The sequence below is a fragment of the Geotrypetes seraphini genome, chromosome 1 (assembly GCF_902459505.1).
Source record: "Geotrypetes seraphini chromosome 1, aGeoSer1.1, whole genome shotgun sequence".
NCBI classification, from domain to species: Eukaryota; Metazoa; Chordata; class Amphibia; order Gymnophiona; family Dermophiidae; genus Geotrypetes; species Geotrypetes seraphini.
This window is the reverse complement of record NC_047084.1, coordinates 57,084,640-57,111,899: the sequence shown is the minus strand read 5'-3', so window position 1 is coordinate 57,111,899 and position 27,260 is coordinate 57,084,640. Positions and strand designations below refer to the sequence as shown.

Below are 27,260 nucleotides of genomic sequence, written 5' to 3'. Positions count from 1 at the left end.
TTCCAGGAATCCCTCTCATTCTCAAGATGTTAGTCAAACTCAAGACAGTCAGCCACCATGATCCTGACAGCTCCTTGGTGGCCCAGACAACTCTGGTACTCCCTTCTGCTTCAGCTGAGTGCCAGGGATCCGATTCCCTTACAAATCTTTCCATCTCTGCTCACTCAGAGTCAAGGGTCTCTCTTACATCCCAGTCTGAAATCTAACTTCAGCAGATCCTAATTTCTCTTTTGCAGTACAAGCCATTATAGCTGCTTGCAGAAAACCTTCTACTAAGTTTCCAAGCTTATTGTAAATTTGATTGAATGCTTATCAAATACTAAGTGTTTTACAACAATAAAATAGGGGTAAGAACAAAATTAAAAACAACAATAATAAACTGACCAATTTAACTCAAACACAAAACACAAAATAAACGCACTAAGAATGAGCAGGAGAGGTGGGAGAACTACAATAAATACAGGAAAGAGAACATATATAGGAGAAAAACAAAAGGACTATATCAACAGAAGTGGACACGTTTCAATACATGGTGTAATCTTCATCTCTATCATCAATATTGGATTATCTACCTTCATCTTTCCAATTCTGGACTAAAATCTAATTCTGTCAGAGTTCAGCTCTGTGCTATTAGTACTTTCCATGTTCCTGTCAACAATAAATCTCTGGCCTCTCATCCTCTTGTTTCCAGGTTTATGAAGGAACTTTTCAATTCCAAACTTCCATTCAAGCTGCTTCCAGTTGGCTGGGGTCTTAATATAGTTTTGGCCATTTTGATGAAACCATCATTTAAGCCAATGGCTTCTACTCATCTCAGGTTTCTTACTTGGAAAGTGGTCTTCTTGATTTCTCTCACTCTGCCCATTGAATGAATGAACTCCAAGCATTGGTGTCGGACCTACCGTTCACTGTGTTCCATCATGATAAGGTGGTTCTCTGCACCCATCCTAAATTTCTTCCAAAAGTGGTCACGGAGTTTCATCTCAATCAGTCCATTGTGTTACTAGTTTTCTTCCCAAAGCCTCATACGCATCCTGGAGAAACAGCTCTTCACAACTCGGACTGTAAATATGCTTTGGCTTACTACATGCAACGAACTAAGCTGCACATGACTTCACCTCAGCTGTTTATCTCCTTTTATCCTAACAGATTGGGCAAACCTGTAACCAAAAGAACTATTTCCACATGGCTAGTGGCATATATTTATTTCTGCTATGCGTAGGCTGGGCTGCAGCTCGAGGGTCGTGTAGCAGCACACACCGTCCGAGCTATGACAGCATCAGTAGCTTTCTTATGTTCCACTCCCATTGATGAAATTTGCAAAGCAGATGCTTGGTCCTCATGTCACACATTCACATCTCACTACTGTCTAGAATCCTATTCAAGATGAGATGATCATTTCGGCCATGCAGTATTACAGAATTAATTTTCTTCTTAATGGCCAACTTTCCCTCCATCTTATTATGTTCAGCTAGGGAGTCCCACATGTGAGAATATGCTGCTTGCTTGTCCTAGGATAAAGCATAGTTATTTACCATAACAGGTATTATCCAGGGACAGCAGGCAGATATTCTCACATCCTTCCCACCTCCCTTGGTTGGCTTCTTAGCTTGCTTACGGAACTGAGGTACTGTGAGCCTACGTTGGGCGGGAAGAAACTCACGCATGCGTGGTATGGGCAGTCATGAAGTTTCTTAAAACTTAGTGACAGTTCACTTTTAACACTGTCCATACCAGGCTGCATGGATGATGTCACCCACATGTGAGAATATCTATCTGCTGTCCTTGGATAACACCTGTTATGGTAAGTAACTATGCTATACAGCACTCCTTTGGATGCCTCCTTGACTTCATTCCTGCCTACAGTTACATACGTATGAACAAAATAAGTTTTCAAAAAAATTCAACATACTTCACTTATTTTAAAGAAAGGAAGTAACTATAGTGTGAACCAAAAAACCTCCACACCAAAATGTTTTCCAAAGAACCCTGACGATTCTTAAGAAATTTAGTGCATTGTGTCCTGAATGAAGTTGATGTAATATGTTATAAATATTTCCCACCGTACCACAACACTACCTTGTGAAAATGAATCATGAAATGAATAAAAAAGGTAATGTTTCAATTAGCAGATGTTCGAAGTGCACTCCCTTTACATGAAGGCACACCTTCAGCCTTGGCCGCCACTGATCTATGGACTTGTGAACGAAACTCTACTTCAGCTCAGCACAAACAGAGATGAGGCGCTGTTTAAGGTTTTCATCATCAGATATCTCTGTCTGGTAGATATGTTCCTGTATAAGTCCCCAGATCCAGTAGTCAACTGGGTTTAGGTCTGGTGAATGTGCAGACCAGAGGTCTGTACCATTGAAATTTGGGGGGTCTTCCGATGTAGCAGTTCTACAATGTTCTTTGCCCGATATGCTGGGGCATTGTCCTGTTGGAAGATAAAGTAGTCTCCCGACATGCGACTGATCGCTGACAACAGCTTTTGCGTCGAGGACGCCCTGATACTGTGCAATATTGATCTTAACACCAGGATCAATGAACAGATCTGTGAATGTGAGTTTTGAGATTTGTGACCGAGATCATGACTGACTGGCTGTTTTTGTTCTAAACTTTCTGTGGGAACTCTTTCAACAATCATTGACTGCTGTAACCTTTTAGCAGTACCAAGTCAAAAATCAGAAATTTATCAAAAATTACTTATCTTAATATAGATGATACAGTTCTTCAAAATATGGATAATGTGAATCTTTAGATGTTAAACTATGGTGGCTGAGCAACATTAATGCTGAACTTGACTTCCCCAGTGAAAAAAAAGTGTCCAAACTCAAAACCAAATCCACAGTTCAATCTTCCTTTCCTTAACCCGGCCTCATGTTTCACTTTTAAGCTAACACGGCCTCATGTTTCACTTTTAAGCTTCTTCAGAAGGAAATAACTTATCCTAAAAAGCAACACTCTGGTTTCAAAATTCCAAAACATTAAAACAAAAACAACATAAAAAATATACTTAATGGCAGCTACCGTGCAGGAGAAACCACAGGGCTCCCAGATGCCGAAATCCCAGCTAACAAGCTGGATCGTATCACATGATACACAGATGAGCTCAATTTATACTAAACAGAGGAAGAAGGCCCAGCAATCTACCAAGCTGTTCATTCATCCTCCTTGTTGAGACCTCCCAGGGCCACAGTACCCCATGCAAAGATCAATCTCTGCTCCTGATAGGTGAAGTAACGAGTGATTTTTTTATATATTTCTGATTTTTGTCTTCTTTAGGACTGATATGTTCCAACCTTAGGGTTGGTTAGGCTGGCTGGTGAAATGATGTGAAAATTATACTGTTGCTTACTTAGTGGTATTATTTTACTGAGCACTTACACTTTATATTTAATTATATAACTTTTAATTTTTTTTATATTTGGAGAGATTTTTCTTGTATTGTTTTGAGAAATATTTACATTTTTACATCAACTTCATTCAGAACATGACACACTAAGGGCTCCTTTTACTAAGGTGTGCTAGCATTTTAGCGCGCACTACATTGCCGCGTGCGCTAACTCCGCACTATGCGCCAAAAACTAACGCCAGCTCAATGGTGGCGTTAGTGTCTAGCGCACAGGGCAATTTAGCATGCACTAAGCGCGCACTAAAACAGCTAGCGCAGCTTAGTAAAAGGAGCCCTACATGCGGACGCTTCATAAGCAGTCTTGCTTGAAGAAAACTCGAAGTTTCGAGTCGCCCGCACCGCGCATGCGCAAGTGCCTCCCCGCCCAGACCAGGGCGCATCTCCTCAGTTCTTACTTTTCCGCGGAGCCGAGAAGTCCGTCTTCGACTCTCTGCGCAAAGTTTTCTTCACTTGTGCCTTCTAAGTCCGCGGTTTTGGTTTTATTTGATCTTAATCGATGATTTTCGTCGTGTTTTATTGTTTTTTTGTTTTTTTAAAAATTTCTTCGTTCCATTCGACCGGGCAGGCCACGTAGCTGCAGCCCCACGGCTTCGATCTCGTGGCAGAGCTTTTTCGGCCTATGTCCTGGCCTAACATCAGTTTTAAAAAGTGTGCCAAGTGCCAGCACGCAATTTCGCTAACGGACCCTCATCGACGCTGTATTCGGTGTCTCGGGCCTGAACATCTCCCGAAATCGTGCCGGCCTTGCTCCACACTCACCCCACGTGCTTTCAAGCGCTGTTGTGTTTTGTGGGAATTGCTGTTCATGGAGTCCTCGACGGAGCCGTCGACCTCGAAGGGACCTTCGCCTTGGACATCATCCGCAACTCCACAGCCTACCACCTCTGCAGCGCCGAGTCTCATCAAGCCCGCCTCGTTTGTCCCGGCTCAGAATCCGGCGCCTGCTGCGATGCCTTCCTCAACCTCCTCAGGTCAGGTAGCCCAGCAGCCCATTCCCCCAGTAGTGTTGAAAGTGCCCAAGACCTCAAAGTCCAAGCACTCTCACACTGCTCCAAAGGAGTGCGAGGCCCGCGCAGATGGTCCCATTTCAGATGCGGATCCATCCTTGCCAGCCTCGTTCCAGATCATGCTACAGAAGCAATTTATCGAGCTCTTTACCACGATGGGACCTCAGCTTCTTTCCCAAATCCAGCCTGGGCACGTGGAGGCCTCCCGCGAGGTCGAGCCCCCTCCAGTGCCTTAGTGGGGAACACACTCTCAACAGGGAGCAGAGTCTCTGTGAGTGTCTGGTCTGGCAACAATGCATGCATCACAAGGAACAGAGTCTTTGCCCATGCCTCCATTGGAACCGATGCACTCGATGCAAGGAGCAGAGTCTTTGTGAGTGCCTCCGTTGGAGCCGATTCACTCGATGCAAGGAGCAGAGTCTTTGCGAGTGCCTCTGTTGGAGCCGATTCACTCGATGCAAGGAGCAGAGTCTTTGCGAGTGCCTCCATTGGAACCGATCACCCCGACGGGGTTCGAGCCTTTACGGCAACCACCCCTGCTTCGATCAACCGCTTCCAGCCCCATCCACTACCTGGGGGCCTCAGCGAAGACCTACTCGCCTCGCCCATCGAGGCCGACCTCTCGACACAGTCCACATCACCAATCGAGGCACTCGTCCAGGCAGGCCTCGCCTCATTGGAAGCAAGAATACCTGGAGTATTCACCACCGACCACTACTCCTCCATCGATGCCGGAGCTCGAGGACACAATGGGATCTCTATCACCGTCTCGATCACTGTCCCCAATGGATCCAGAGGCCTCGACCTCTTCGAACCCGTCTTGAGGCCCTGCAACGGCCGACCAACTGTCCTTCTCCTCGTTCCTTCAACAGATGGCTGATGACATGGACATCCTGGATACGGGGTCCAAATTCTCGAAAGAATACCTGGAGACTATGCGCCTCTCTCAACCACTGGCGGAGTCCCTAAAGCTTCCCTTACACAAGCTACTGGACCAGACCTTTGCATGGTGCTTCGAGACACCTTATTCGATCCCTGCGGTGCCGGGTAAGTTGGACACCAGATACCGCACTGTTCATCGTAAGGGGTTCGATGGCTCTCAGCTCTCCCACCAATTCCTGCTAGTGGAGTCCTCACTGAAGCGATCCCATCCCTCCCAGGTCTACGCCTCTGTCCCACCTGGTAGAGAGGGAAAGACCATGAACTGGTTCGGCAGGAGAGTTTACCAGAACTCCATGATGGCCTCAAGAGTCCTGAATTACAACTTCCACTTCACAACATATTTGGAGTTCCTTTTGTCCGTACTACAGAAGTTTACGCCCTACGTCAGTGGTCTCAAACTCGCGGCCCGGGGGCCACATGTGGTCCACCAGGTACTATTTTGCGGCCCGCAGTCTGTACTAGTGCTGCCCGCTCTTTGCAGTGTCCTCTGGCTTCCCCCTGGCCTCCCATTCTTACCTTCAGATAATTACCGCAGCCTGCAGAGAGGATTGTTGGTGCTGTAGCGATCATTGCAGGCTGCCGTCGTTCCCTCTGCCACGATCCTGCCCCTGACATCAGAGGAGGGTCAGGATCGTGGCAGAGGGAACGTGCTGCGGAGGCCGATGGCAGCCTGCAAGGAATGCTACAGCACCGATGATCGTCTCTGCAGGCTGCGGTAATTAGCTGAAACTAAGACCGGAAGGCCAGGGGGAAGATGGAGGACGCTGCAAAGAGAGGGGAACATGCAGGCCTTCGAGGAGGGTGGGGGGCGAGAAGTTTATAAACCTATAAAGAGTTTTACCTAATGCAAAATTGTCATTTCTTTAATAAGATATGAACTATTTTTTTCTGTGGCCCCCAAGTACCTACAAATCCAAAATGTGGCCCTTCAAAGGGTTTGAGTTTGAGACCACTGCCCTACATGGATCCTAGGGCACAATTCGAGTACCAGGAGGTACTGGATTCGTTATCCCAGCTCTGGGTACAGCTTATGCAGTCCTCCTACGATGCCTTCGAGCTCGCAGCTCGGGCCGCAGCATGTTCGGTGGCTATGCGCCGGCTGGCGTGGCTGAGGACTATCGACATGGACCCCAACCTCCAGGACAGGCTTGCCAATGTTCCATGCGCTGGCACCGACCTCTTTGATGAGTCCATCGAGGCGGTAACCAAGAAGCTCTCGGACCATGAGAAATCATTCCAGTCCATCCTGCGTCCGAAGTCCAGGCCTGCTCCTCTTCGTCAATCACGCTCGCCAATGATCTACCAGCGGCGTTACCCCCCGAAACAGGCTCCCCCCATCCAACAGCCTGTGAAGAGGCAGCACCCGCAGAAACATCAGCAAAAGCCTCAACCATCTGCTGTTCCTAAGGCTCCTCAGCCCTGTTGACTGTCTCAAAGAGAGCATAACCTCGGTCGTTCTACCTTTTTCAGCAACCCCACCTATCGGAGGTCGAATCCACCATTTATTCCATCGATGGATGACTATTACCACCGACCTCTGGGTCCTCTCCATCGTCAAGGAGGGATACTCCCTTCAATTCCACCAGGTTCCTCCGGAACATCCTCCAAGAGAGTATCCTTCCAACTTGACACAGACCACCCTTCTTGTCCGGGAAGCACAGCTCGGAGCTGTCAAACCGGTCCCTCGGGACCAACAGAACAAAGGGTTTTATTCCCGGTACTTCCTTGTCCTGAAGAAGACAGGCGATCTGCGACCCATTTTGGACCTCAGGGTGCTCAACAAGTTTCTGGTCAGAGAAAAGTTTCGCATGTTGACCTTGGCATCCCTGTGTCCCCTCATCGAGCAGAACGACTGGTTATGCTCTCTGGACCTAAAGGAGGCCTACACTCACATTCCCATTCATCCTGCCTCACGATGATTCCTCAGATTCCGGGTGGGACATCTTTATCTTCAATACCGAGTGCTTCCCTTCGGCCTGGCCTCAACCCCCAGAGTCTTCACCAAGTGCCTGGTAGTGGTAGCTGCAGCACTCAAGAACCACGGCCTCCAGGTGTTTCCTTACCTGGACGACTGGCTCATCAAGGATTCCACGTCTCAGGGAGTCACCCTCGCGACCCAGAAGACAATTTGGTTATTACAACATCTGGGATTCGAGATAAACTTCCCAAAATCCCACTTACAGTCCTCCAGACTCTCCCCTTCATCGGGGCGATCCTGGATACTACCCAACTCTGAGCGTTCCTCCCTCCCCCACGCATGGAGGCTCTTCTTCACCTCTGCCATTCAGTGTCCTCTCACCCTCCATCTCGGCGAGACAGATGATGGTCCTGCTAGGCCACATGGCCTCTACAGTACATGTGACTCCATTTGCCAGACTTCACCTCAGGACGCCTCAGTGGACCTTGGCATCTCAGTGGTCCCAGATGTCCGATCCTCTGACTCAACACATCCGGGTCACTCCTGCTCTACAACAGTCTCTTCGCTGGTGGATGCTATCCTCCAATCTCTCCAGAGGCTTGTTCTTCCAAACCCCGCGCCATCAGAAAGTCCTCACGACCGACTCATCGACTTATGCTTGGGGGGCTCATCTGGACGACCTCCGCACCCAGAGTCACTGGACCAGCACGGAACGCCAGCGCTACATCAACCTCCTAGAACTCAGGGCGATCTTCAATGCTCTCCAGACCTTTCAACATCTCCTTCGCGACCAGGTTGTCCTCATTCACACAGACAACCAGGTTGCCATGTACTATGTGAACAAGCAGGGAGGCACGGGATCGGCCTTCCTCTGCCAGGAAGCTCTGAAGGTGTGGGATTGGGCGACTCGGAACAACACCTTCCTCAGAGCAGTCTACATTCAGGGGGCGGACAACGCCTTAGCAGACAGCTTGAGCCGTCTTCTGCAATCTCACGAGTGGACTCTCAACCCCACGCCCCTTCATCACATCTTCTCTCTATGGGGAACGCCTCAGATAGACCTCTTTGCAGCCCCCCACAACTTCAAACTGCCTCACATCTGCTCCAGGATCTACACCCCTCAACGCCTTGAGGCAGATGCATTCCTCCTGGACTGGACGAATCGCTTTCTATATGCGTTTCCTCCATTTCCTCTCATTCAAAAGACTCTGGTCAAGCTGAAGTCAGACCATGCCACCATGATCCTGATTGCTCCATGGTGGCCCAGACAACCTTGGTACTCCCTTCTACTTCAACTCAGCAGCAGGGAGCCATGCCCTTTACCAGTTTTTCCATCTCTGCTTACACAGCATCAGGGATCTCTGCTTCACCCCAACCTGCAGTCCCTACACCTGACAGCTTGGTTCCTCTCAACGTAACCCCCCTACAATTTTCTCAACCTGTGAGGGATGTCTTGGAAGCTTCAAGGAAGTCTGCTACTAGACAATGCTACCACCAAAAATGGACTAGATTCTCTGTTTGGTATGTTTCTCAGCGTCAGGAGCCTCAACATTCCTCCTTGCCTTCAGTTTTGGACTACCTTTTGCATCTGTCTCAGTCTGGCCTCAAGTCCACCATACGAGTCCACCTCAGTGCAATTGCTGCTTTCCATCAGCCTCTTCAAGGGAAACCTCTGTCTGCTCATCCTGTGGTTTCCAGATTCATGAAAGGACTTTTCCAGGTCAATCCTCCTCTCAAACCACCTCCAGTGGTTTGGGACCTCAATGTTGTACTTTCACAGCTTATGAAACCTCCATTTGAACCTCTTCACAAGGCTCATCTGAAGTATCTCACTTGGAAGGTGGTGTTTCTCATTGGCCTCACTTCCGCCAGACGGGTCAGTGAGCTCCAAGCCTTGGTTGCGGACCCACCTTTTACAGTATTCCATCATGACAAGGTGGTTCTCCGCACCCATCTGAAATTCCTCCTGAAAATTGTCTCGGAATTTCATCTTAACCAATCCATCGTTCTGCCAGTGTTCTTTCCGAAGCCCTCACTCTGGAGAATCTGCTCTTCATACTCTGGACTGTAAGCGTGCTTTGGCTTTCTACCTAGAACGCACCAAACCTCACAGAACTGCTCCTCAACTTTTCATCTCCTCCGATCAAACAAGTTGGGACACTCCGTTTCTAAGCACACCATCTCCTACTGGATGGCGGCTTGCATCTTGTTCTGCTATGCCCAGGCTGGATTGCCCCTTGACAAAAAAATCACAGCCCATAAGGTCAGAGCTATGGCAGCTTCTGTAGCCTTCCTCAGATCGACACCGATTGAGGAGATTTGTAAAGCTGCCACTTGGTCCTCGGTTCATACCTTCACCTCTCACTATTGCCTGGATACTTTCTCCAGATGGGATGGACAATTTGGCCAAACAGTATTACAAAATTTATTCTCCTAAGTTGCCAACTCTCCCACCATCCCGCTATGGTTAGCTTGGAGGTCACCCATTAGTGAGAATACCTGCCTGCTTGTCCTGGGATAAAGCAATGTTACTTACCGTAACAGTTGTTATCCAGGGATAGCAGGCAGCTATTCTCATGTCCCACCCACCTGCCCTGGGTTGGCTTCTCTGCTAGCTATCTGAACTGAGGAGACGCGCCCTGGTCTGGGCGGGAAGGCACTCGCGCATGTGCGGTGCGGGCGACTCGAAACTTCGAGTTTTCTTCAAGCAAGACTGCTTGTGAAGCGTCCGCATCGGGTCTCTGTTGGATCACGTCACCCATTAGTGAGAATAGCTGCCTGCTGTCCCTGGATAACAACTGTTACGGTAAGTAACATTGCTTTTCTGTAACTGCTCTCACTTAGTTTTAATAACCTGAAATGTGGTAAATTACTACAACTTAATTTACCCCAGAAGTCATTAGCCTGCTGCCATAATAAATTTCAATTTATGTTACTGGAGCTTGCAATATCTTGTGTTTCTGGTTGCAGCAATGCAAAGATGATAGGTCTCAAACTGGACCTGCTGTCTTTCAAAGAAGCTGGGCCAGAGCCAGGTACCAATTCTTTAATGCTCCCTCCTCCCCCCCCAAAAAAAAAACAACAACAACAACCAACCAATCATTCTTATGCCTCCAGAAACACTTATTTATTGGGATTTATTAACTGCCTTTATGAAGAGATTCAGTTGGCAACTTGACCCCTACTAGTAGTACCATGATACTATAGCTGAGGTCAACCAGTGCCATTTTGAACTTGGGATCTGGTGGGGCTAGAGCGACTGCCTCACCCTCTAGATCAGGGGTCTCAAAGTCCCTCCTTGAGGGCCGCAATCCAGTCGGATTTTCAGGGTTTCCCCAATGAATATGATTGAGATCTATGTGCATGCACTGCTTTCAATGCATATTCATTGGGGAAATCCTGGAAACCCGACTGGATTGTGGCCCTCAAGGAGGGACTTTGAGATCCCTGCTCTAGATATTACAGAACCCCTTGTTAGGGAAATTGCGTTAGAGATCTCAGTCAGGAATGAGTGTTTTTGGGGGGTTTGGGAGATGCTATTGGTTATTGTCCCCTTAAGAGGTTCCCTGAGAGTTTTAGATCACATCTTAGTGGCCCAGTGCTCCTGGGGAGAAAAAAAATAATGCTAATTCAAAGCTCACATTCTTTCCATAAATAATGGAGCTTAGAATTTGTATATTAATGAGGTGCTTTGCATGCATTTTCATACATGGCAGTTCTTTATTATATAGCTCATGTTATGCAAAATAAATATTCATTAAGGGTCTTTAAGCAGGATTTTGCTTTTGATCAGACATTAAAAGGCAGAACTCCTGCATTATCCCCTTCATACATATTAGTAACTACCCCCTAAATAGTTTGAATAATCAATATTCATCAGAAAGGAAAACGATGTTCATTCATTACAATAATTCTCTAATGGCCCCCAGATCTTTATAAAGTTGTTATAATTACCTTTCTGTACAGCAATTGCTCTTTCCATTTTAAAGATGTGACAAAGTGAATTCCACCAAAAAGAATAACTAAGATTTGTGTAATTTTTCCAATTAGCCATAATGTGCTGAATTGCCACCCCTGTCATTATTAATAGAAGTTTGTTATTATAAGATGAAATTTGACTTTTTTTCCTCATAGCCATGCCGAACAGAATAGTATCATGGGGGGAGGGGGGAAAATTGGATGATTAATATTTTTATTTAATGATTGGATTTCTGTTGTATATTATATAGCTCATTGAAGAATTGTTGGGTGGGGTGGAAAGGGTTATAATTTCTACTTTAATGGATTATATGTATAAGAATGTCAAGTGCTGTATATTTTATTAGTAATGTAATGTTTTAATATTAATCACTTGTTTGTCAGTTTTAAAATAAATAAAGAATTTAAAAAAATAAATAAATAAAAATCAGTATTTAGATGGACCATATTCAGGTAAAGATAACTAAATAAGATATCTGATTAATAAGATATTCAGGCATAACTGGTTAAGTCAATGCTGCTGAATATGAGACCTAGTGAAAACTAATGGAATATCTTTTTTGATGACCTAGTGTTTCTTTAGACCTTTTTATGCAGTCCTGCTTACATCGTTTAGTTAAACTAGTTATCAAATCGTCCACTCTTGGCATGCCACCAATTTCTCTGGTTAACATTTGGCCAAATATGCTATTCAGCCAACAGCTCTGCCTGGTTATATCCTGCTGTTAACTAGATAAATCATTTTGAATAGTGATACTTTAGAGTATAAATATTGTATTTTGCATACAAATTCCAATGTAGATATCCCTAAGCATGTTATTGAAGATTTGTTGGTTAACATGGATGGAATAATGATATTCCTAATAATTTAATTTTGTTAAAGGTCGCCAAGCTATCCTCCACCAGGATGTGGTAAAGGCAAATCAAAATTGAAATCTGAACAAGATGGCATCTCTAAAACTCACAAACTTTTGAGAAGGACTTGTTCTAGCACAGTCAAGGCTGAAGAAATATGTGCAGCAAAGTCTCATAGAAACTTTGGTCGTTCGTTATCTAGTGATCCTGGGGCTGAACAGACAATGATACTAAAACCACAGAAACTACTTCATCGTCCCTGCTCAGTGGCTATTAAACAAGAGTGCACTATGTTGAAGTCAAATAAACTGTTAGCTAGAACATGTTCTGGGGATCCTCGATATGAACACAGCGGCACCTTGAAGTCTCATAAACTCTTGAGCAGGTCATATTCCAGTAATATTAGAATGGAAGAATTAGAAGGACTCAAGAACCACAGGTTGCTCAGCAAGTCTTACTCCATTGCACCTAAGTCATCAAAAAATGAGCCTTCCAAGGAACCTATTGCAGAGGGCAGGAGGCTCTCTCTTACTTCAGGGCTCATTGGTATATTAACACCATCATCTTCACAAGCTGCTGTGCGTAACCAGTAATTTTGTTTCCTTGACTTAATATTAAATTAATTAAGCATTATAAATGCTTTGAAAAAATGATATAATTTACATTAAGAAGGTCATTTTACTAATGGATAATACATGCTTAGGCTGTTATCATCCATTATCTGCAAATAACATGCAATAATGGCATTAGCAAATGGCTCCCTACATGAAATCGGTGAAATATATTTAGTAGTAATGTTGTTCATAAAGATGTAGTAGTTTCATCATTCCTGATCTGAATAGTGGAAGTTTTTGCTGAGAAAACAGAGTACCAAATTTTTTGCTCCATAAGACGCACTTTTTTCCCCCCAAAAGTGGATGGAAATGTCTGTGCGTCTTATGGAGCGAATATTACCTTTTTAAATCCTGGTGGTCCAGTGGCGTATCAGCAGGAGCAAGCTTTCCATGCTCCTGCCTGGACCCGCATCGCTCCCTGAATGGCTGCCGTCAGTTCTGAGCTCCCTTGGGAGAATGGTATAGAAAATTGAATAAATAAAATATGAATACATTTACATAGTTAAGTCTATATTAACCCATCACTATTTGTCTTTTCTTCTTATTTATTTAAAAGGGAAACATTGACTAGAATTATTCTAAAATTAACGCCTTCTTTTACGAAGCTGTGATAGCAGCTTCTAGCGTGGGAGTCACGCTGCTCCCGATGCTCATAGGAACTCAATGAGTGCCGGGAGCAACACAGGCCATTCTGTGTGGCTCACCACGCTAGAAACTGCTATCGTAGTTTTGTAAAAGGAGGCATTCATTTTAGAATAATTCTAGTCAATGTTTCCCTTTTAAATAAATAAGAAGAAAAGACAAATAGTGATAGGTTAATATAGACTTAACTATGTAAATGTTTTATTTATTCAATTTTCTTTTTTTTTAAATAAATCTTTATTCAATTTTAAAACTTACAATAAGTGCAGTACAGAATAACATTTTACACTTTAAAACAACACTTATTATTCTAGCAAAACACAAACAGATCAAATACCCCTCCTCCCTCCATACTCAACAATTATCTGTAATCTAAAGAACCCAAACAAGAAATATCCCTCCCTTCCCCCACCCCCCACCTTGGGCATGCATAATCAAAGGGAAGAAAATAATATTAATTCTTTACAATATTTTGTTAATGGCTCCCAAACATCCCTAATTTTTTTAAAAATGCCCCTGCTGAATAGCTATTACACACTCCATTTTAAAGATATGACATAAAGAATTCCACCAAAAAGTTTTTTGTGATATGCTATATGGCAACTCCTGTCATAATGAGTAAAAGTTTGTTATTATTAGAAGAAATCTGACTATTAGCTCTCATTGAAGTACCAAATAATACAGTGTCGTATGATAATGCCACCGGATTTTCCATTAAATTATTCACTTGGCCCCAAATAGATTTCCAAAAACTGAGTAACAAACGGACAATAGTATAATAAATGATCTAGTGTTCCAGCTTCAAGATGACAGTGCCAGCATCTATTAGACTTAGAGCTATCTAACTTTTGTAAACGAACTTGTGTCCAATATGCTCTATGTAACAAGAAAAACCAAGTTTGTCTTGTAGATGCCGATGCTGAACATCTCATCCTCCAAGCCCAAATTCGTGGACATTGAGACGCAGTAATTTGACGTTTAATCTCAATGCTCCAAATGTCCCGCAGACCAGTCTTTGGTTTCTTATTTAAAAATTCAGATATTAATTTATACCACTGAGCGGCCTAGTGACCCAGGAAGTCCACCTGAAAACATAAGAGCGACAGACTATACTGATTACTAAGATTTTTCCATTCAGGGAACCCCACCTGAATGGCCTGCTTCAACTGCAGCCAGCTATAATTTTGTGATTTATTAAGACCAAATTTGTGTTGCAATTGTGAAAAATCAAGCAGCTTACCATTTGAAATAACATCATCCAAAGTGCATATATCCGCCTTCAACCAATATTTCCAGATGACCTTAAATCTGTCAATTTGAATCTTGGAGTTCAGCCATAGGGTCTGATAAGTTGATTTATGAACTGGAGTAGGTGTTAAATTATTCACACATTTTAGGGTTTTCAATGTATCTACTAATATTCTATTGTCCTTATATAACACATGACTCAATCTCAATGGAGACAGTAGTTGCCACTCCAACCATAACCAATCTGGGAGATTCAATTTTCTAAACCATTCTCCCAAGGGAGCTCAAAACGGTTTACATGGATTTATAAATTACCATATATACTCTAGATGCTCAGTAAGATGGGAAAGTTCTATTCTATTATACTGTTTTCAGTATATTCCACCCTTAACTTAAAGTTCCAGAGTGGATTTCAATAAGATAACCTTCTTATTTAGAAGGGACGTTACAAAAAATCAAACATACAATATTAATTTAGAAGCAGATAAGTTTTTATAACTTTTCTAAATTGAATATAGGAAGGGATTTGCTGAATACAAATAGGTATATTATTCCATATTAATACACTCTGAAAAGTACAAGATATGATAAACATCCTTTATTCATTATTGAAGCTTTCCACCTACTCAGTGAGGTGGGGGTTAGTGATCCTCCTGGATACAACATTGTTCCTAGTTGGGGAGGGCTCGCTGTAGCCTCCTTTGGGGGAGAGGGGCCTGGTATAGAAGTACATGGGGAAGGGGGGGCACTGGTGTAGAAGTACACAGAGGGAAGGGGGGGTTCAAAGAGACGTGCATATACAGGACTGGGGGGAAGGGATGGAGGGAAGAAATAATGGGTCTAAACACAGAGGAGAGAGATGGTGGACAATGGGATGGAGGGAGGGAAGGAACAGAAAGGGAGAGAAGTTGGACACAAAGGATGGTGTGGAGGGGGGATAGAGATACTGGATAGGAGGGTAGTTGGGAAGAGAAAGGGAGAGATGATGGACCCTGGGGTGGTGGGGAAGGAGGGAGAGATGCTGGATGAAAGAGTAGTTGAGAAAAGGAGAGGTGGTGGATCTGGGCATAGTGGGGTCCATCGCTGCAGTTGCGGGGATGGAGACGAGAAAAGGAAAGATGCCAGACCTCCAGGGAAGATGGATGGTTAGCACGAAGAAAGAAGAAAACGACAAATGGGCAGGATACCCTGGCAAGCGAATTATCAGAAGATAAACAGAAACCAGAGCCTGGAACCAACATGATTCGAATAATGACCAAACAACATTAGGTAGAAAAAATAATTTTATTTTCTGTTTTGTGATTACAATATGTCAGATTTGAAATGTGTATCCTGCCAGAGTTGGTGTTGGACCGCAAACGTGAGCTAGGATTTAACAGAGAGAGGAAAAGTATTTTTTGTTTGTTTATTTTGTTTACACCACAGCGCCAGTGTGGGTAGGAGAGGGCAAAGGGGGGTTGAGAGGCTATAAAAGGGATGAAGAGGCTATAAACCAACCAGGAAGTTTGAGAAAAACACCCAAGTGGGCAAGAAAATCGAATCGAAAATTCGATTCAATAAGCTGAATTGAATTGAATCAAATTTTTTTTCCTGACTCAGGCAGCACTAGTCTTTCCTGCCTTGCTGGTATTAGGATCCTAAAAGTGAATTGTGACCCCCTAGTGGTAATTTCATGGTGCTACTGCTGGAAGTAGTCTAAGGCAGTGTTTTTCAACCGCTGTTCCGCGGCACACTAGTGTGCCGCGAGATGTTGCCTGGTGTGCCGTACGGTTAGGGCCGCCATCAGGGCAGTACCACCAGTCCTGCATTCAGGGGCCCCGGGCTCCCCCAGGGTCCTAGGCCACAGTCTAGGGAGAGGGGCGATCCGCCCCACGTGGACAGGAGAGAGCTGGACGGGGGACCCGCGGAGTTCAATACATCTCGAGCCGCGAGGCTCGTCTTCTGTTCCTGCCTGCCCTGCAGCTAACCTATAGCCGATCGCAAGCGTTCCCCGATGTCAGCGCTGACGTCGGAGGGAGGGCTTAAGCAAAGCCTGCCCTCCGACGTCAGCGCTGACGTCAGAGAATACTTCCGTTCGGCTATTTGTGCGCGGCAGGGCAGGCAGGAAGCAGAAGACAAGCCTCGCGGCTTGAGCTTCATTTTGCTGAGAAAGTTGCAAAGATGGGCTGGGAAGCAAACACGGAACACAAAAGGGGGGAGGGAGTGCGTTTTGGACACAAGGCATGAACTTGGGAGAGAGGAAGGGAGGGAAAGAGATGCTGAGGTGGGGGAGGGAATGGGTTTTTGGACACAGAAGAAATGGACTTGGGAGAGAGGAAGGGAGGGAAAGAGATGCTGAGGTGGGGGAGGGAATGCGTTTTTGGACACAGAAGAAATGGACTTGGGAGAGAGGAAGGGAGGGAAAGAGATGCTGAGGTGGGGGAGGGAATGAGTGTTTGGACACAGAAGGCATGGACTTTGGAGAGAGGAAGGGAGGGAAAGAGATGGTTGTGTACACGGGGAATAGAAGAAAGGAGAATTTTTGGTCATAGGGAGGGAGTGAGGTACAGATAGTGGCATACCAGGGGGGGGGCGATCTGCCCCACCCCGGGTTTACGTCCCAAGGGGGTGCACAGCTGGCCACCCTCCAGTGTTGTTCCTAGGCCGGCAAACTGCGGCTCTTTAGCCACTTGAGTGCCACCGCCGCCATCGGGAACAGGCCGGCGCCAAGTTCTCCCTGCTTTTCCCTGTGGGACCGGCCAACTCTCGCCACTCGCGTCAATTCTGACGTCGGAGAGGACGTTCTGGGCCAGCCAATCGCTGCCTGGCTGGCCTAGAACGTCCTCTCCGACGTTAGAATTGACGACGGGTGGCGAGAGTTGGTCGGCCCCGCGGGGAAGAGAAGCAGGGAGAACTTGGCGACGGCCTGTTCCCGATGGCAGCGGTGGCACTCATGTGAATTACTTTATATATAGTCAATATAGGCACAGAGTTAAATTTTTTAACATTTTCTAATGGTGGTGTGCCTCGTGATTTTTTTCATGAAACAAGTGTGCCTTTGCCCAAAAAAGGTTGAAAAACACTGGTCTAAGGATCACCCATGTAACCCCAAGGATTTGTACAGTAAATGTCCCGCTGCGGAACCTGGACTCCCTCCAACTATTCCGAAAACAACTGAAAACCTGGCTTTTCTCTAGCATATAATAATCTCTTCTCCTGATTACATCCCCTCTTTATGCTTTGTAAACTCTTTCTCTTCTCTCTTCCCATATTTTTTAAACTCTGTAAACTGTGTCGAGCTCCACTTCAGTGGAGAAGATGCGGTATATAAACCTAAGGCTTAGTTTAGTTTAGTTTAGTTTAGTGTAGGTGAGGAAGGTAGTTGTATCTTGGGAGGGAGGGACTATAAAATATAACGTTGCTGGCTCGTTTAAGAGATGGCCTGAAAGTATCTGGTAGTGGCATGATGGCCCAGTGCTTTCAGGCTAATGGACTTAACACTGTTTGCAAGTTGACTAACAAGCAGCATTAGTTCTTTACCACAAGAGTCACCAAAAATACTGTAGGTTGGTGAATTCCACAGTAAAAGAGAAACACTGACTAAAAATATTCAAAATTAAGAAAGTGTTTTGTTTTTAATTGAAACAGGCATCTCTGTTCAAAGAAAACTGCTACTAAAATTATTCTCTCAGCAAAAGCTTCCACTGTAAGCTCACCTTTTATCATACCTCGAAAACTTCCCCTAAATAGTTCAAATGTTAATGTAGACATGTTAATGTTACTACACTTGAAGAGCTAAACTCTAGCACTTTTTGCACACATTAGCATATATGTTAATGTTGGGCATTAATACCCCAATTATTTTGTTATTCACAAATTTACATTAGGAGATTCTTTTACTAAAGTGAACTATAGTTTTGCCACTTAGTGTATTTTAATTTTTGCTGTTATGCAATGCTAAGTGCAAAAGCAAATTGTTGGGGGGCATGCTCATCATGTCCTCAGCAATTATAGCACTGAAAAGAACACATAAACTTTGTCTTGGTGCAAAGGGTTTGGAAACCCTGGCCTACATTTCCAGTGCCTATTTTTGATGAAGGTGCGATTCTCATCATATGACTAACACTCGATTGGTGGCGCTGGTTAGTGAAAGCTGGCCTTAGTGCCTCCTATTGAGGAGATAAGTGAACCTGCACAAACAGCAAAAGTGATAGTGCATGGTAAGTACCACATGCTAATTGTACTATGCAGCTCCTGCCCATACTCTGTCTACTTTCTGCTCCTATGAAAACATGCAGCTAACATTAACCGGCATGACACTGTGCTAGTAGTTGGTGTACTTGTGCGGTAGCAGTTATCAAAAGCAAATGTGAGCCTTAATAGCTTTATACACTGCAGTAAAAGAGCCGCTATGTATACAAGAGACACTGAAGTCTGTTATGAAAACATTGCAAAAGAGCATTCCCTCAAATAAAACAGAAATAACTAATGATTTTCATCATAAAAGAATTAAAAATGCAGTGTTCTATGCAAATGAATCCACAAAAAGAAAGAAAATTAAGAAAGGAAATATATTCAGGAAAATACTTAAAAGTATGAGGGGGTGCTGATAAGTCTCTAACTTTTCCTATTGCAGGTACTTTTTAAACTAATAATTATATCATCACATCAGAGTTTGTTTCGTATGTGTCTGACTTAAATTTCATAATTGTGGCTCAATTATTTATTTATTTTTGCAGATCTGAAGTGTAAATGATGCAAAACAGAACAGATTAGTAATGAAAGAAATTTGTGATGATATGTTAGTTACATTAGGGTTTAAGTGCCCTTTCTACTCCACAATCAAGAACTGGGTTGCTGCATTTATAATAGGATATGGAGCACATAAGATGAAGAATGTGCTGTGAGACCAACTCAAGTGACAAATCCAGAAAATGGATACCATTTATTATCCCAGGACAAGCAGGCAGCCTATTCTCACATGTGGGTGACGTCATCCACGGAGCCCGGATGCGGACAGCCTTGCAAGCAGACTTGCTTGTAGAAACTCAAGTTTCGAGTCTGCCACACTGCGCATGCGCGAGTGTCTTCCCGCACAGGGCGCGTCTCCTCAGTTCTCAGTTTTCCGCGGAGCTGAGAAATCCGTCTTTGATGCTCTGCACTGAACTTAGTTCGCTTCGTTCCTTCTCTTCCCCGCGGTTTGTGTTTTATTTTCTTTATTACCGGATCGCTGGTACGTCAGGTTCAAGTGGAGAAGATTTTCAATATGGAAACCCCTGCTACACCCTTGACCTCGACTTCCGACTCAGTCAACCCTACTGTGGGGTGTCCTCCTGCCTCCACAACTCCGACTTAGAGTCTCATCAGACCTTCCTCATTTAGATCGTCCTTGACCTCGAGTAATTCCGCCAAGTCTTCTCCTGAGCTTCCCTCAGGTCAGATACCTAAGCAGACGGTTCCGGCGGTGGTCCTCAAGCTATCCAAGCATCACTCCAAGCTGAAACATGCTTCCTCTGCCACCTCGGATCCTTTAGCCTCAGCAAGTAGTCCAGTTTCATACTCGGATCCACAATTGCAGGCTACTATCCAGACCATTTTAAAGTGGGAATTTGTTCAGTTACTGAATAAATACAGTCCTGCCTCGACTCTGCTTCCTGCAGTCCAGCCTGGGCACTCAACAGTCTCACAAGAGGTCGAGTCCTTTTCTTTGCCTCGAGCTGAATCTACATGCTCTATGCAAGGAGTAAAGTCTTTGCGAGTGTCTGGTCTGGAATTTACATACTCTATGTAAGAAGTCGAGTCTTTGTGAGTGAGTGTCTCGACTGGAATCTTCACACACTATGCAAGGAGTCGAGTTTTTGTGAGTGTCTTGACTAGAATCCTCACACTCCATACAAGAAACCGAGTCTTTGGAAGTGCTTCAAGATTCTGCGATACAAACCACTGAGTCTATGGGGTTTCGATCTACAACTTGCAGCCCTGTACCCTCACCAAAGGAAAAAGGCCACCTCCAAAACCCAAGACAACAACTCAAAAACCTTGGTCACCTCCTAGAAACCTCCTCCGTCCAAAGATTATCACCACTCCGCATATAAAATTCACCTCATTAGCCTGTGCACACATGAACATAAGATCAATTAGCCCAAAGGCAGACCTAATTAAGGACTGGATAACTAAAGAACAACTAGGTTGCCTCTTCCTAGCCGAAACCTGGCTAACCTCCGACTCAGACCCACACATAACCGAATTCTGCCCCAAAGGATATAAATTAGAACTAGTCTGTCGACAAAACAAGCGAGGGGGAGGACTGGCTATACTAGTAAAAAAACAACCTCAACCTAAAAATCCTGGACAAACGCTCCTCCCCCCACCTGGACCTTCTAGCCTGTCAACTATCCGATCACAAACTCACAGGTACCTTGACCTGCCTTCTTTGCTACATTACACCAGGCAAATGGAATACCTCCAAACACAAACTTGAAGATTTCGTCTTCCAGAACTCGCTAAACTCAACTCATAACTTACTCCTTGGAGACATTAATCTACACTTAGAAGACCATACCTCAAAACAAGTCAAAGAACTACTCTCATACCTCAATGCACTATCATACCAAATCCTTAACCCCCAACCCAGGCATGAAAAAGGCCACCAAATGGATATTGCAGCATACACAATCCCAAACTCTCACACATCAGATATCCACATCTCCAATGGTACCTAGCATCCCTCCCTCTGGTCAGATCACCACAAATATACCTTCAACATCAATTGGGCACAAAGTAACAACAAACCCGCACCCCAAAAAATCTCCTTCACAACTCGCCAAAAAATCGATCCAACCACATTCTGGGACAAAATAGACCCTGCAATAGGATCCACAGATCCCAAGGAATTTATGTGCCACTGGCGCACCTTAAGCGTAAAAATACTGAATGATCTAGCCCCATTAAAACCCAAAAACAGAATTAGCAGGCCATCCGACAAATAGTTCGACAATGAACTTCTAGAACTAAAAAGGCACTGCAGACAACTTGAAAGAGCCTGGAAAAAGCAAAACCATGAACAAACCAAAGCCGAGTAGAGAAAACTAATCAAACAGTACAAGATCAAACTCAATGAAAAACGGAAAGCCTACCACTCCAAACTAGTTGGTACCGAATCCCCAGACACCAAAATGCTCTTCAAACTAGTAAAAAACCTCACTAACACCAAGCCTCTCTTAGCCACTCAAGGAAACCACCCACCAACAGCCTCCCAGCTAGCTGACCACTACAAAAGTAAGATCACCACAACCAGATCCACCTTCAATAACTCATCAGCCTACCTCGACGAGATTATAACGAAACCTACATCAGAAGAACCCATAGCAGCCAACAAGACTTGGACCTCCTTCCCTCTAGTTCAATGGTCGGATATGGACCGTCTATACAAAAAATACAGCAAAGCATCATGTGACCTAAACAACTGTCCCTCATACCTCCTAACAAACGCTATCCCTAAATTCAGAGTCAACCTCATGCAATGGATTCAATTCACACTCACGGAAGGTCAATTCCCACTTGAACTAGGTGAGATTATAATCACCCCTCTACTGAAAGATCTCAAAGGCCCAATAGATACCCCCTCTAACTACAGACATATCGCCTCAATCCCACTATACGCTAAATTAATAGAAGGACCAGTAGCACAATACCTCACCAACTACCTAGAAGACCATAACATACTTCACCCCTCTCAATCAGGATTCAGATCCAGCTACAGTACAGAGACATTATTAGCAACACAACGCTACTAGACACAGCCAGACAGCACCTTAGTAAAGGAGAAAGAATATTACTAATTCAACTCGATCTTTCAGCAGCATTCGACCTGGTAGACCACACCATACTACTCCAGATACTAGATGCCATAGGGATCTCAGGAGTAGTATATAACTGGTTCCAAGGATTCTTAAAATCAAGAACCTACAGAGTCAAGTCAAACGACCATAAATCGGAACCCTAGTCTAATCCCTGTGGAGTCCCACAAGTATCACCACTATCGCCTATGGTCTTCAACCTCAACAAAACAAAATTCCTACTACTCGAAAAAGACAAAACCCCATCCATAACAGAATTAGCAATAAACGTCACCAAATACTCCATACAGCCCTCTCTCAAAATCCATGGAGTGTCGATAGATAGATGCTGCACAATGCAGATACAAATCAATAAAACCACTCAAAAAGCATTTTTCACCATGCGCAACCTCTGAAAAATAAGAAAATTCTTCAAAAAAGACCACTACAGGATCAAGTTTCAAGTTTCAAGTTTCAAGTTTCATAGTTCAATCCCTTGTCCTAGGACTAGTGGACTATTGCAATATCCTCTACCTTCATGCCCCACAAACTTGATAAACCAACTGCAGACCATTCAAAACACAGCCCTCAGGCTGATCTACTCACTCGGAAAATTCGACCATATCACTAATGGCTACCTTGACTCACACTGGCTACTAATACGTGCTCGAATCCAATTCAAATTTTATTGTCTACTATACAAAGCAATAAACGGATCTGCACCCACCTACCTCAACAACCGTTTAAATTTCAACTGCACATCCAGAATAAGAAGAACCCAGAACCTATTTGCCTATCCACCGCTTAAGGGAACTCAGCAAAAGAAAATGTACGACGGCCTCCTAGCGACGCAGGCAGCGAAACTGGACCCCTATATCTCCAACTTGTTGTCAACTACAAGTGACTTTAAATCATTCCGAAAAGAAATCAAAACCCTACTATTCAAAAAAACTATACAACCCCCCACCGACCCTAACAAGTAACCAACCCTAAACTCTTCTTCCTACTAGTATTCAATTCTCCTCCCTTCCCCAACTTCTCCCCTCTGCCTCCTCTATTAAACCTTCCCTAAACTGTAATCCCCTTGCATCTACTATGTAAGCGTCCCGAAATTGTAATTCCCTGCATCTATTGTGTAAGCATCCCCCAATTGTAACTTCCTAGAAAATCCCAGCTATCTTATACTATATCCCGCATAGAACTGTAAGCATCCCGCATAGAACTGTAAGCAAGTTAAATTGTAACTTCCTGGAAATGTCCAGCTGTCTTATACTGTAATCCGCTTAGAACTGCAAGGTAAAGGCGGAATATAAGTCACTAATGTAATGTAATTGCCCATTTCAAAGGATAGGGTGAAGTCTCCTCAACCTCATATGAGATCTACTCCCAGGTAGCACTCTCATTGCCGGTCGAGGCCCTCTTCGAGACGTTCATCGAGGCACAGGTCCTCTTCCAGGGAGAAGCCTATCTCGTCCAGGCCTTCCAGACCTCCAACCCCTCGATTGAGGACACCAATAGCAGAACCTGAGGACTCAGATGATTCCAATGCCTGATCCCAGTCTGTCTATTTGTTGGGATACTCCAGAGAGGCCTCTCCTTCGTTTTCCTCTCGAGACGCCTCGAGGTCTTCGAGTCCCTCTCGAGGCCATGCTTTGACATAACTGTCCTTTTCCTCCTTCCTCCGGCAAATGGCTGAGGATCTGGATCTTCGTTTGGACGCTGGTTCTAAGTACTCTAAGGAGTATTTAGAGGAAACGAGTATGCCTCAGCCTCCTGCAGTCTCTTAAGCTTACTCTTAACAGACTTCTGTCTCAAACATTCAAATGAAACCTCGAGACTCCTTATGCTATTCCTGCTGTTCCAGGCAAGTTGGATTCGAGGTATAGAACTCTACATTGCAAGGCCTTTGAGAATTCACAACTATCTCACCAATCCCTTCTTGTGGAATCTTCATTGAAGAGGACCCATCCTTCCAGGATCTATGCCACCATACCTCCTGGAAGAGAGGGTAGGACCATGGACAAATTTGGCTGTCGTCTTTATCAAAATCTGATCATGGCCTCCAGGATCCTAAATTATAATTTTATTTTCACTACTTATTTCAATTACTTGATTGATATACTTCATGGTTTTTCTAAAGACCTTGGTCAACATAGACATTTGGAGTTTCAGCAACTCACTGCTACCTTGGCACAACTCAGGTTGCATCTTCTTCAGTCATCTTATGATGCATTTGAACTTTCCTCCAGGGTCACTGTATTCTCGGCAGTGATGCGCCATCAATATAGATTCCAATCTTCAGGATTGTCCGTCTAATATCCCATGTGAGGGCAATGACTTTTTTGACAGATCTACAGAGGCTGCCACCAAGAAGTTGTCTAAACATGAAAAATATTTTGCTTCTATCGTCGGACCAAAGCCTAAGCCAGCTCCTGCAAAGCTTTCTCAGCCTCTTCCATCCTATCAGAGGCGTTATCCTCCAAGGGCAGCTGCTTACATCGAGCACCTCCCAAGAAACAACAGCAGCAGAAGCAACAAAAACCTCAGCTTTCTGCTGCACCTAAGGCTGCTCAGCCTTTTTGACTGTCTCACAAAGAGCATAACTTCCATAATTCTGCCTCTGTCCTCCCCTCTCCCCATAGAAGGTCGTCTCCATCATTTTTACCATCGATGGGAGTCCATTACATCTGACCTCTGGGTGCTGTCAATAATCAGGGAAGGATACTCTCTTCATTTCACTCAGATTCCACCAGAGCTTCCTCCAAGAAAGTATCCTTCCAATCCATCCCAGACCTTCTTCTTTAGGAAACTCAAGCTCTGCTTCGTCTCCGTGCCATCGAGGAAGTTCCCCTGGAACAACAGAACAGGAAGTTTTACTCCCGTTACTTCCTAGTTCTGAAGAAGACGGGCGATCTGCGACCCATACTTGATCTCAGGGCTCTCAACAAATTTTTGGTCAAAGAAAAATTTTGCATGTTGTCCCTGGTATCCTTGTATCCCCTTCTAGATCAGAACGATTGGTTATGTTCTCTAGATCTCAAGGAGGCTTACACTCACATTCCCATTCATCCAGCCTCCCGTCAGTACCTCAGATTTCGAGTGGAGAATCTGCATTTCCAGTACAGAGTGCCTGGCATCATCTCCCAGAGTGTTCACCAAGTGCTTAGTGGTGGTAGCAGCAGCTCTAAGGAACCATGGTCTTCAGGTATTCCCCTAACTGGACATAAGAAGCAGTCAGAGGAGGGGCAGGAATGTGGCGGAGGAAACAGTACCAAAGCAGCACAAGATTGCTGGCATCGCGATCTTGCTGCAGGCTGCTTCGCTACGGTAAATGGTGCGGGGAGGCTAGGGAGGAGAAATCCGGACGCCAGACGCCAGGGGGGAAGAACCGGACGTCGGGGGGTGGGGGCAGGCAGGCCTTCAGGGGGAGACAGGCCTCCAGGGAGGGATGCAGGCATTCAAGGGGGGGACAAGCCGTCATGGGGGAGCCAGGCTTTCGGGGGGACATGCCTTCAAGGGGGACAGGCCTTCAAGGGGGGGACAGGCCTTCAGGGGAAGGGGGACAGGCCTTCAGGGGAAGGGGGACAGGCCTTCAAGGGAGGGACAGGCCTTCGGGGGGTGCAGGCCTTCGGGGGGTGCAGGCCTTCAAGGGGGGAGACAGGCTTTCGGGGGGACATGCCTTCAAAGGGGACAGGCAGGCAGGCCTTCAAGGGAGGGACAGGCCTTTAAGGAGGGGACAGGCCTTCAAGGGGGACAGGCAGGAAGGCCTTTAAAGGGGAGGACAAGCCTTTGGGGGGTGCAGGCCTTCAAGGGGGGGACTGGCCTTCAGAGGTGGGGTTCAGACCTTTAAGGGGGGGACAGGCCTTCAGGGGAGGGGGGGCCCTGGTGTAGAAGTACACAGAGGGAAGGGGGGTTCAAAGAGATGTGCATATGCCAGACTTTGGGGGGGAAGAAATAATGGGTCTGAAAATAGAGGAGAGGGAGAGAGATGATGGACCATGGGATTTAGGGAGGGAAGGAACAGAAAGGGAGAGAAGTTGGACACAAGGGATGGCGTGGAGGGGGAATAGAGATACTCGATAGGAGGGTAGTTGGGAAAAGAAAGGGAGAGATGGTTGGCCCTGGGGTGGTGGGGAAGGAGGGAGAGACGTCGGATGAAAGGGTAGTTAAGAAAAGGTGGATCTGTGGAGGGAGACAAAAAAAAGAAAAGATGCCAGACCTGGGGAGGGAAGGGAAACAGAAGGGGAGAACAGAGATGGCAGATGGATGGTTAGCATGCAGAAAGAAGGAGACCCTGGGAAGCAAGTTATCAGAAGACAACCAGAGCCTTGGACCAACAAGATTTGAAAAATAACCAGATAACAAAAGGTAGAAAAACTAATTTTATTTTCTGTTTTGAGATTACAATATGTCAGATTTGAAATGTGTATCCTGCCAGAGCTGGTGTTAGATCGCAAACATGAGCTAGGATTTAACAGAGAGAGGAAAAGTCATTTTTGTTTCTTTTATTTTATTTACACCACAGTGCCAGTGTGGTTAGGAGAAGCCAAAGGGGGTGAAAAAGCTATAAAATAAACCCACTAGAATGCTTGAAAAAAACACTCAATTGGGCAGGAAAATCGATTCGAAAAACCAATTCAATAGGCTGAATCGAAATTTTTTTTCCTGAATCTGGCAGCACTAGTTTGCGATACTGTCTTAGACTTTAGGACCTGGGACTGGGGAGAGATGGCATCCTCGGTACTTTATAATGCAAGTGAAACGAGGATTTGGTCAGACTTTTGAAGGGTCTGCAGAAGAAAAATATTGTATAGGCCGGGGACA

The 27,260-nt window shown here is 45.0% G+C and overlaps 1 protein-coding gene across 3 annotated transcripts in view; it reads left to right on the top strand.

Annotated features, from left to right (window-relative positions):
* The window catches only part of PARP8 (poly(ADP-ribose) polymerase family member 8), a 505,058-nt gene that overhangs the window by 194,604 nt on the left and 283,194 nt on the right, over positions 1-27,260 (top strand). For all 3 annotated transcript variants that reach the window (XR_004538173.1, XR_004538172.1, XM_033931570.1), the window contains exon 12: positions 12,144-12,693. Coding sequence is in view for 1 of the 3 variants with exons in the window: in XM_033931570.1 (XP_033787461.1) it covers positions 12,144-12,693 (550 nt within the window). In the remaining 2 variants the exon portion in view is untranslated. The remainder of the gene's footprint in view (positions 1-12,143; positions 12,694-27,260) is intronic.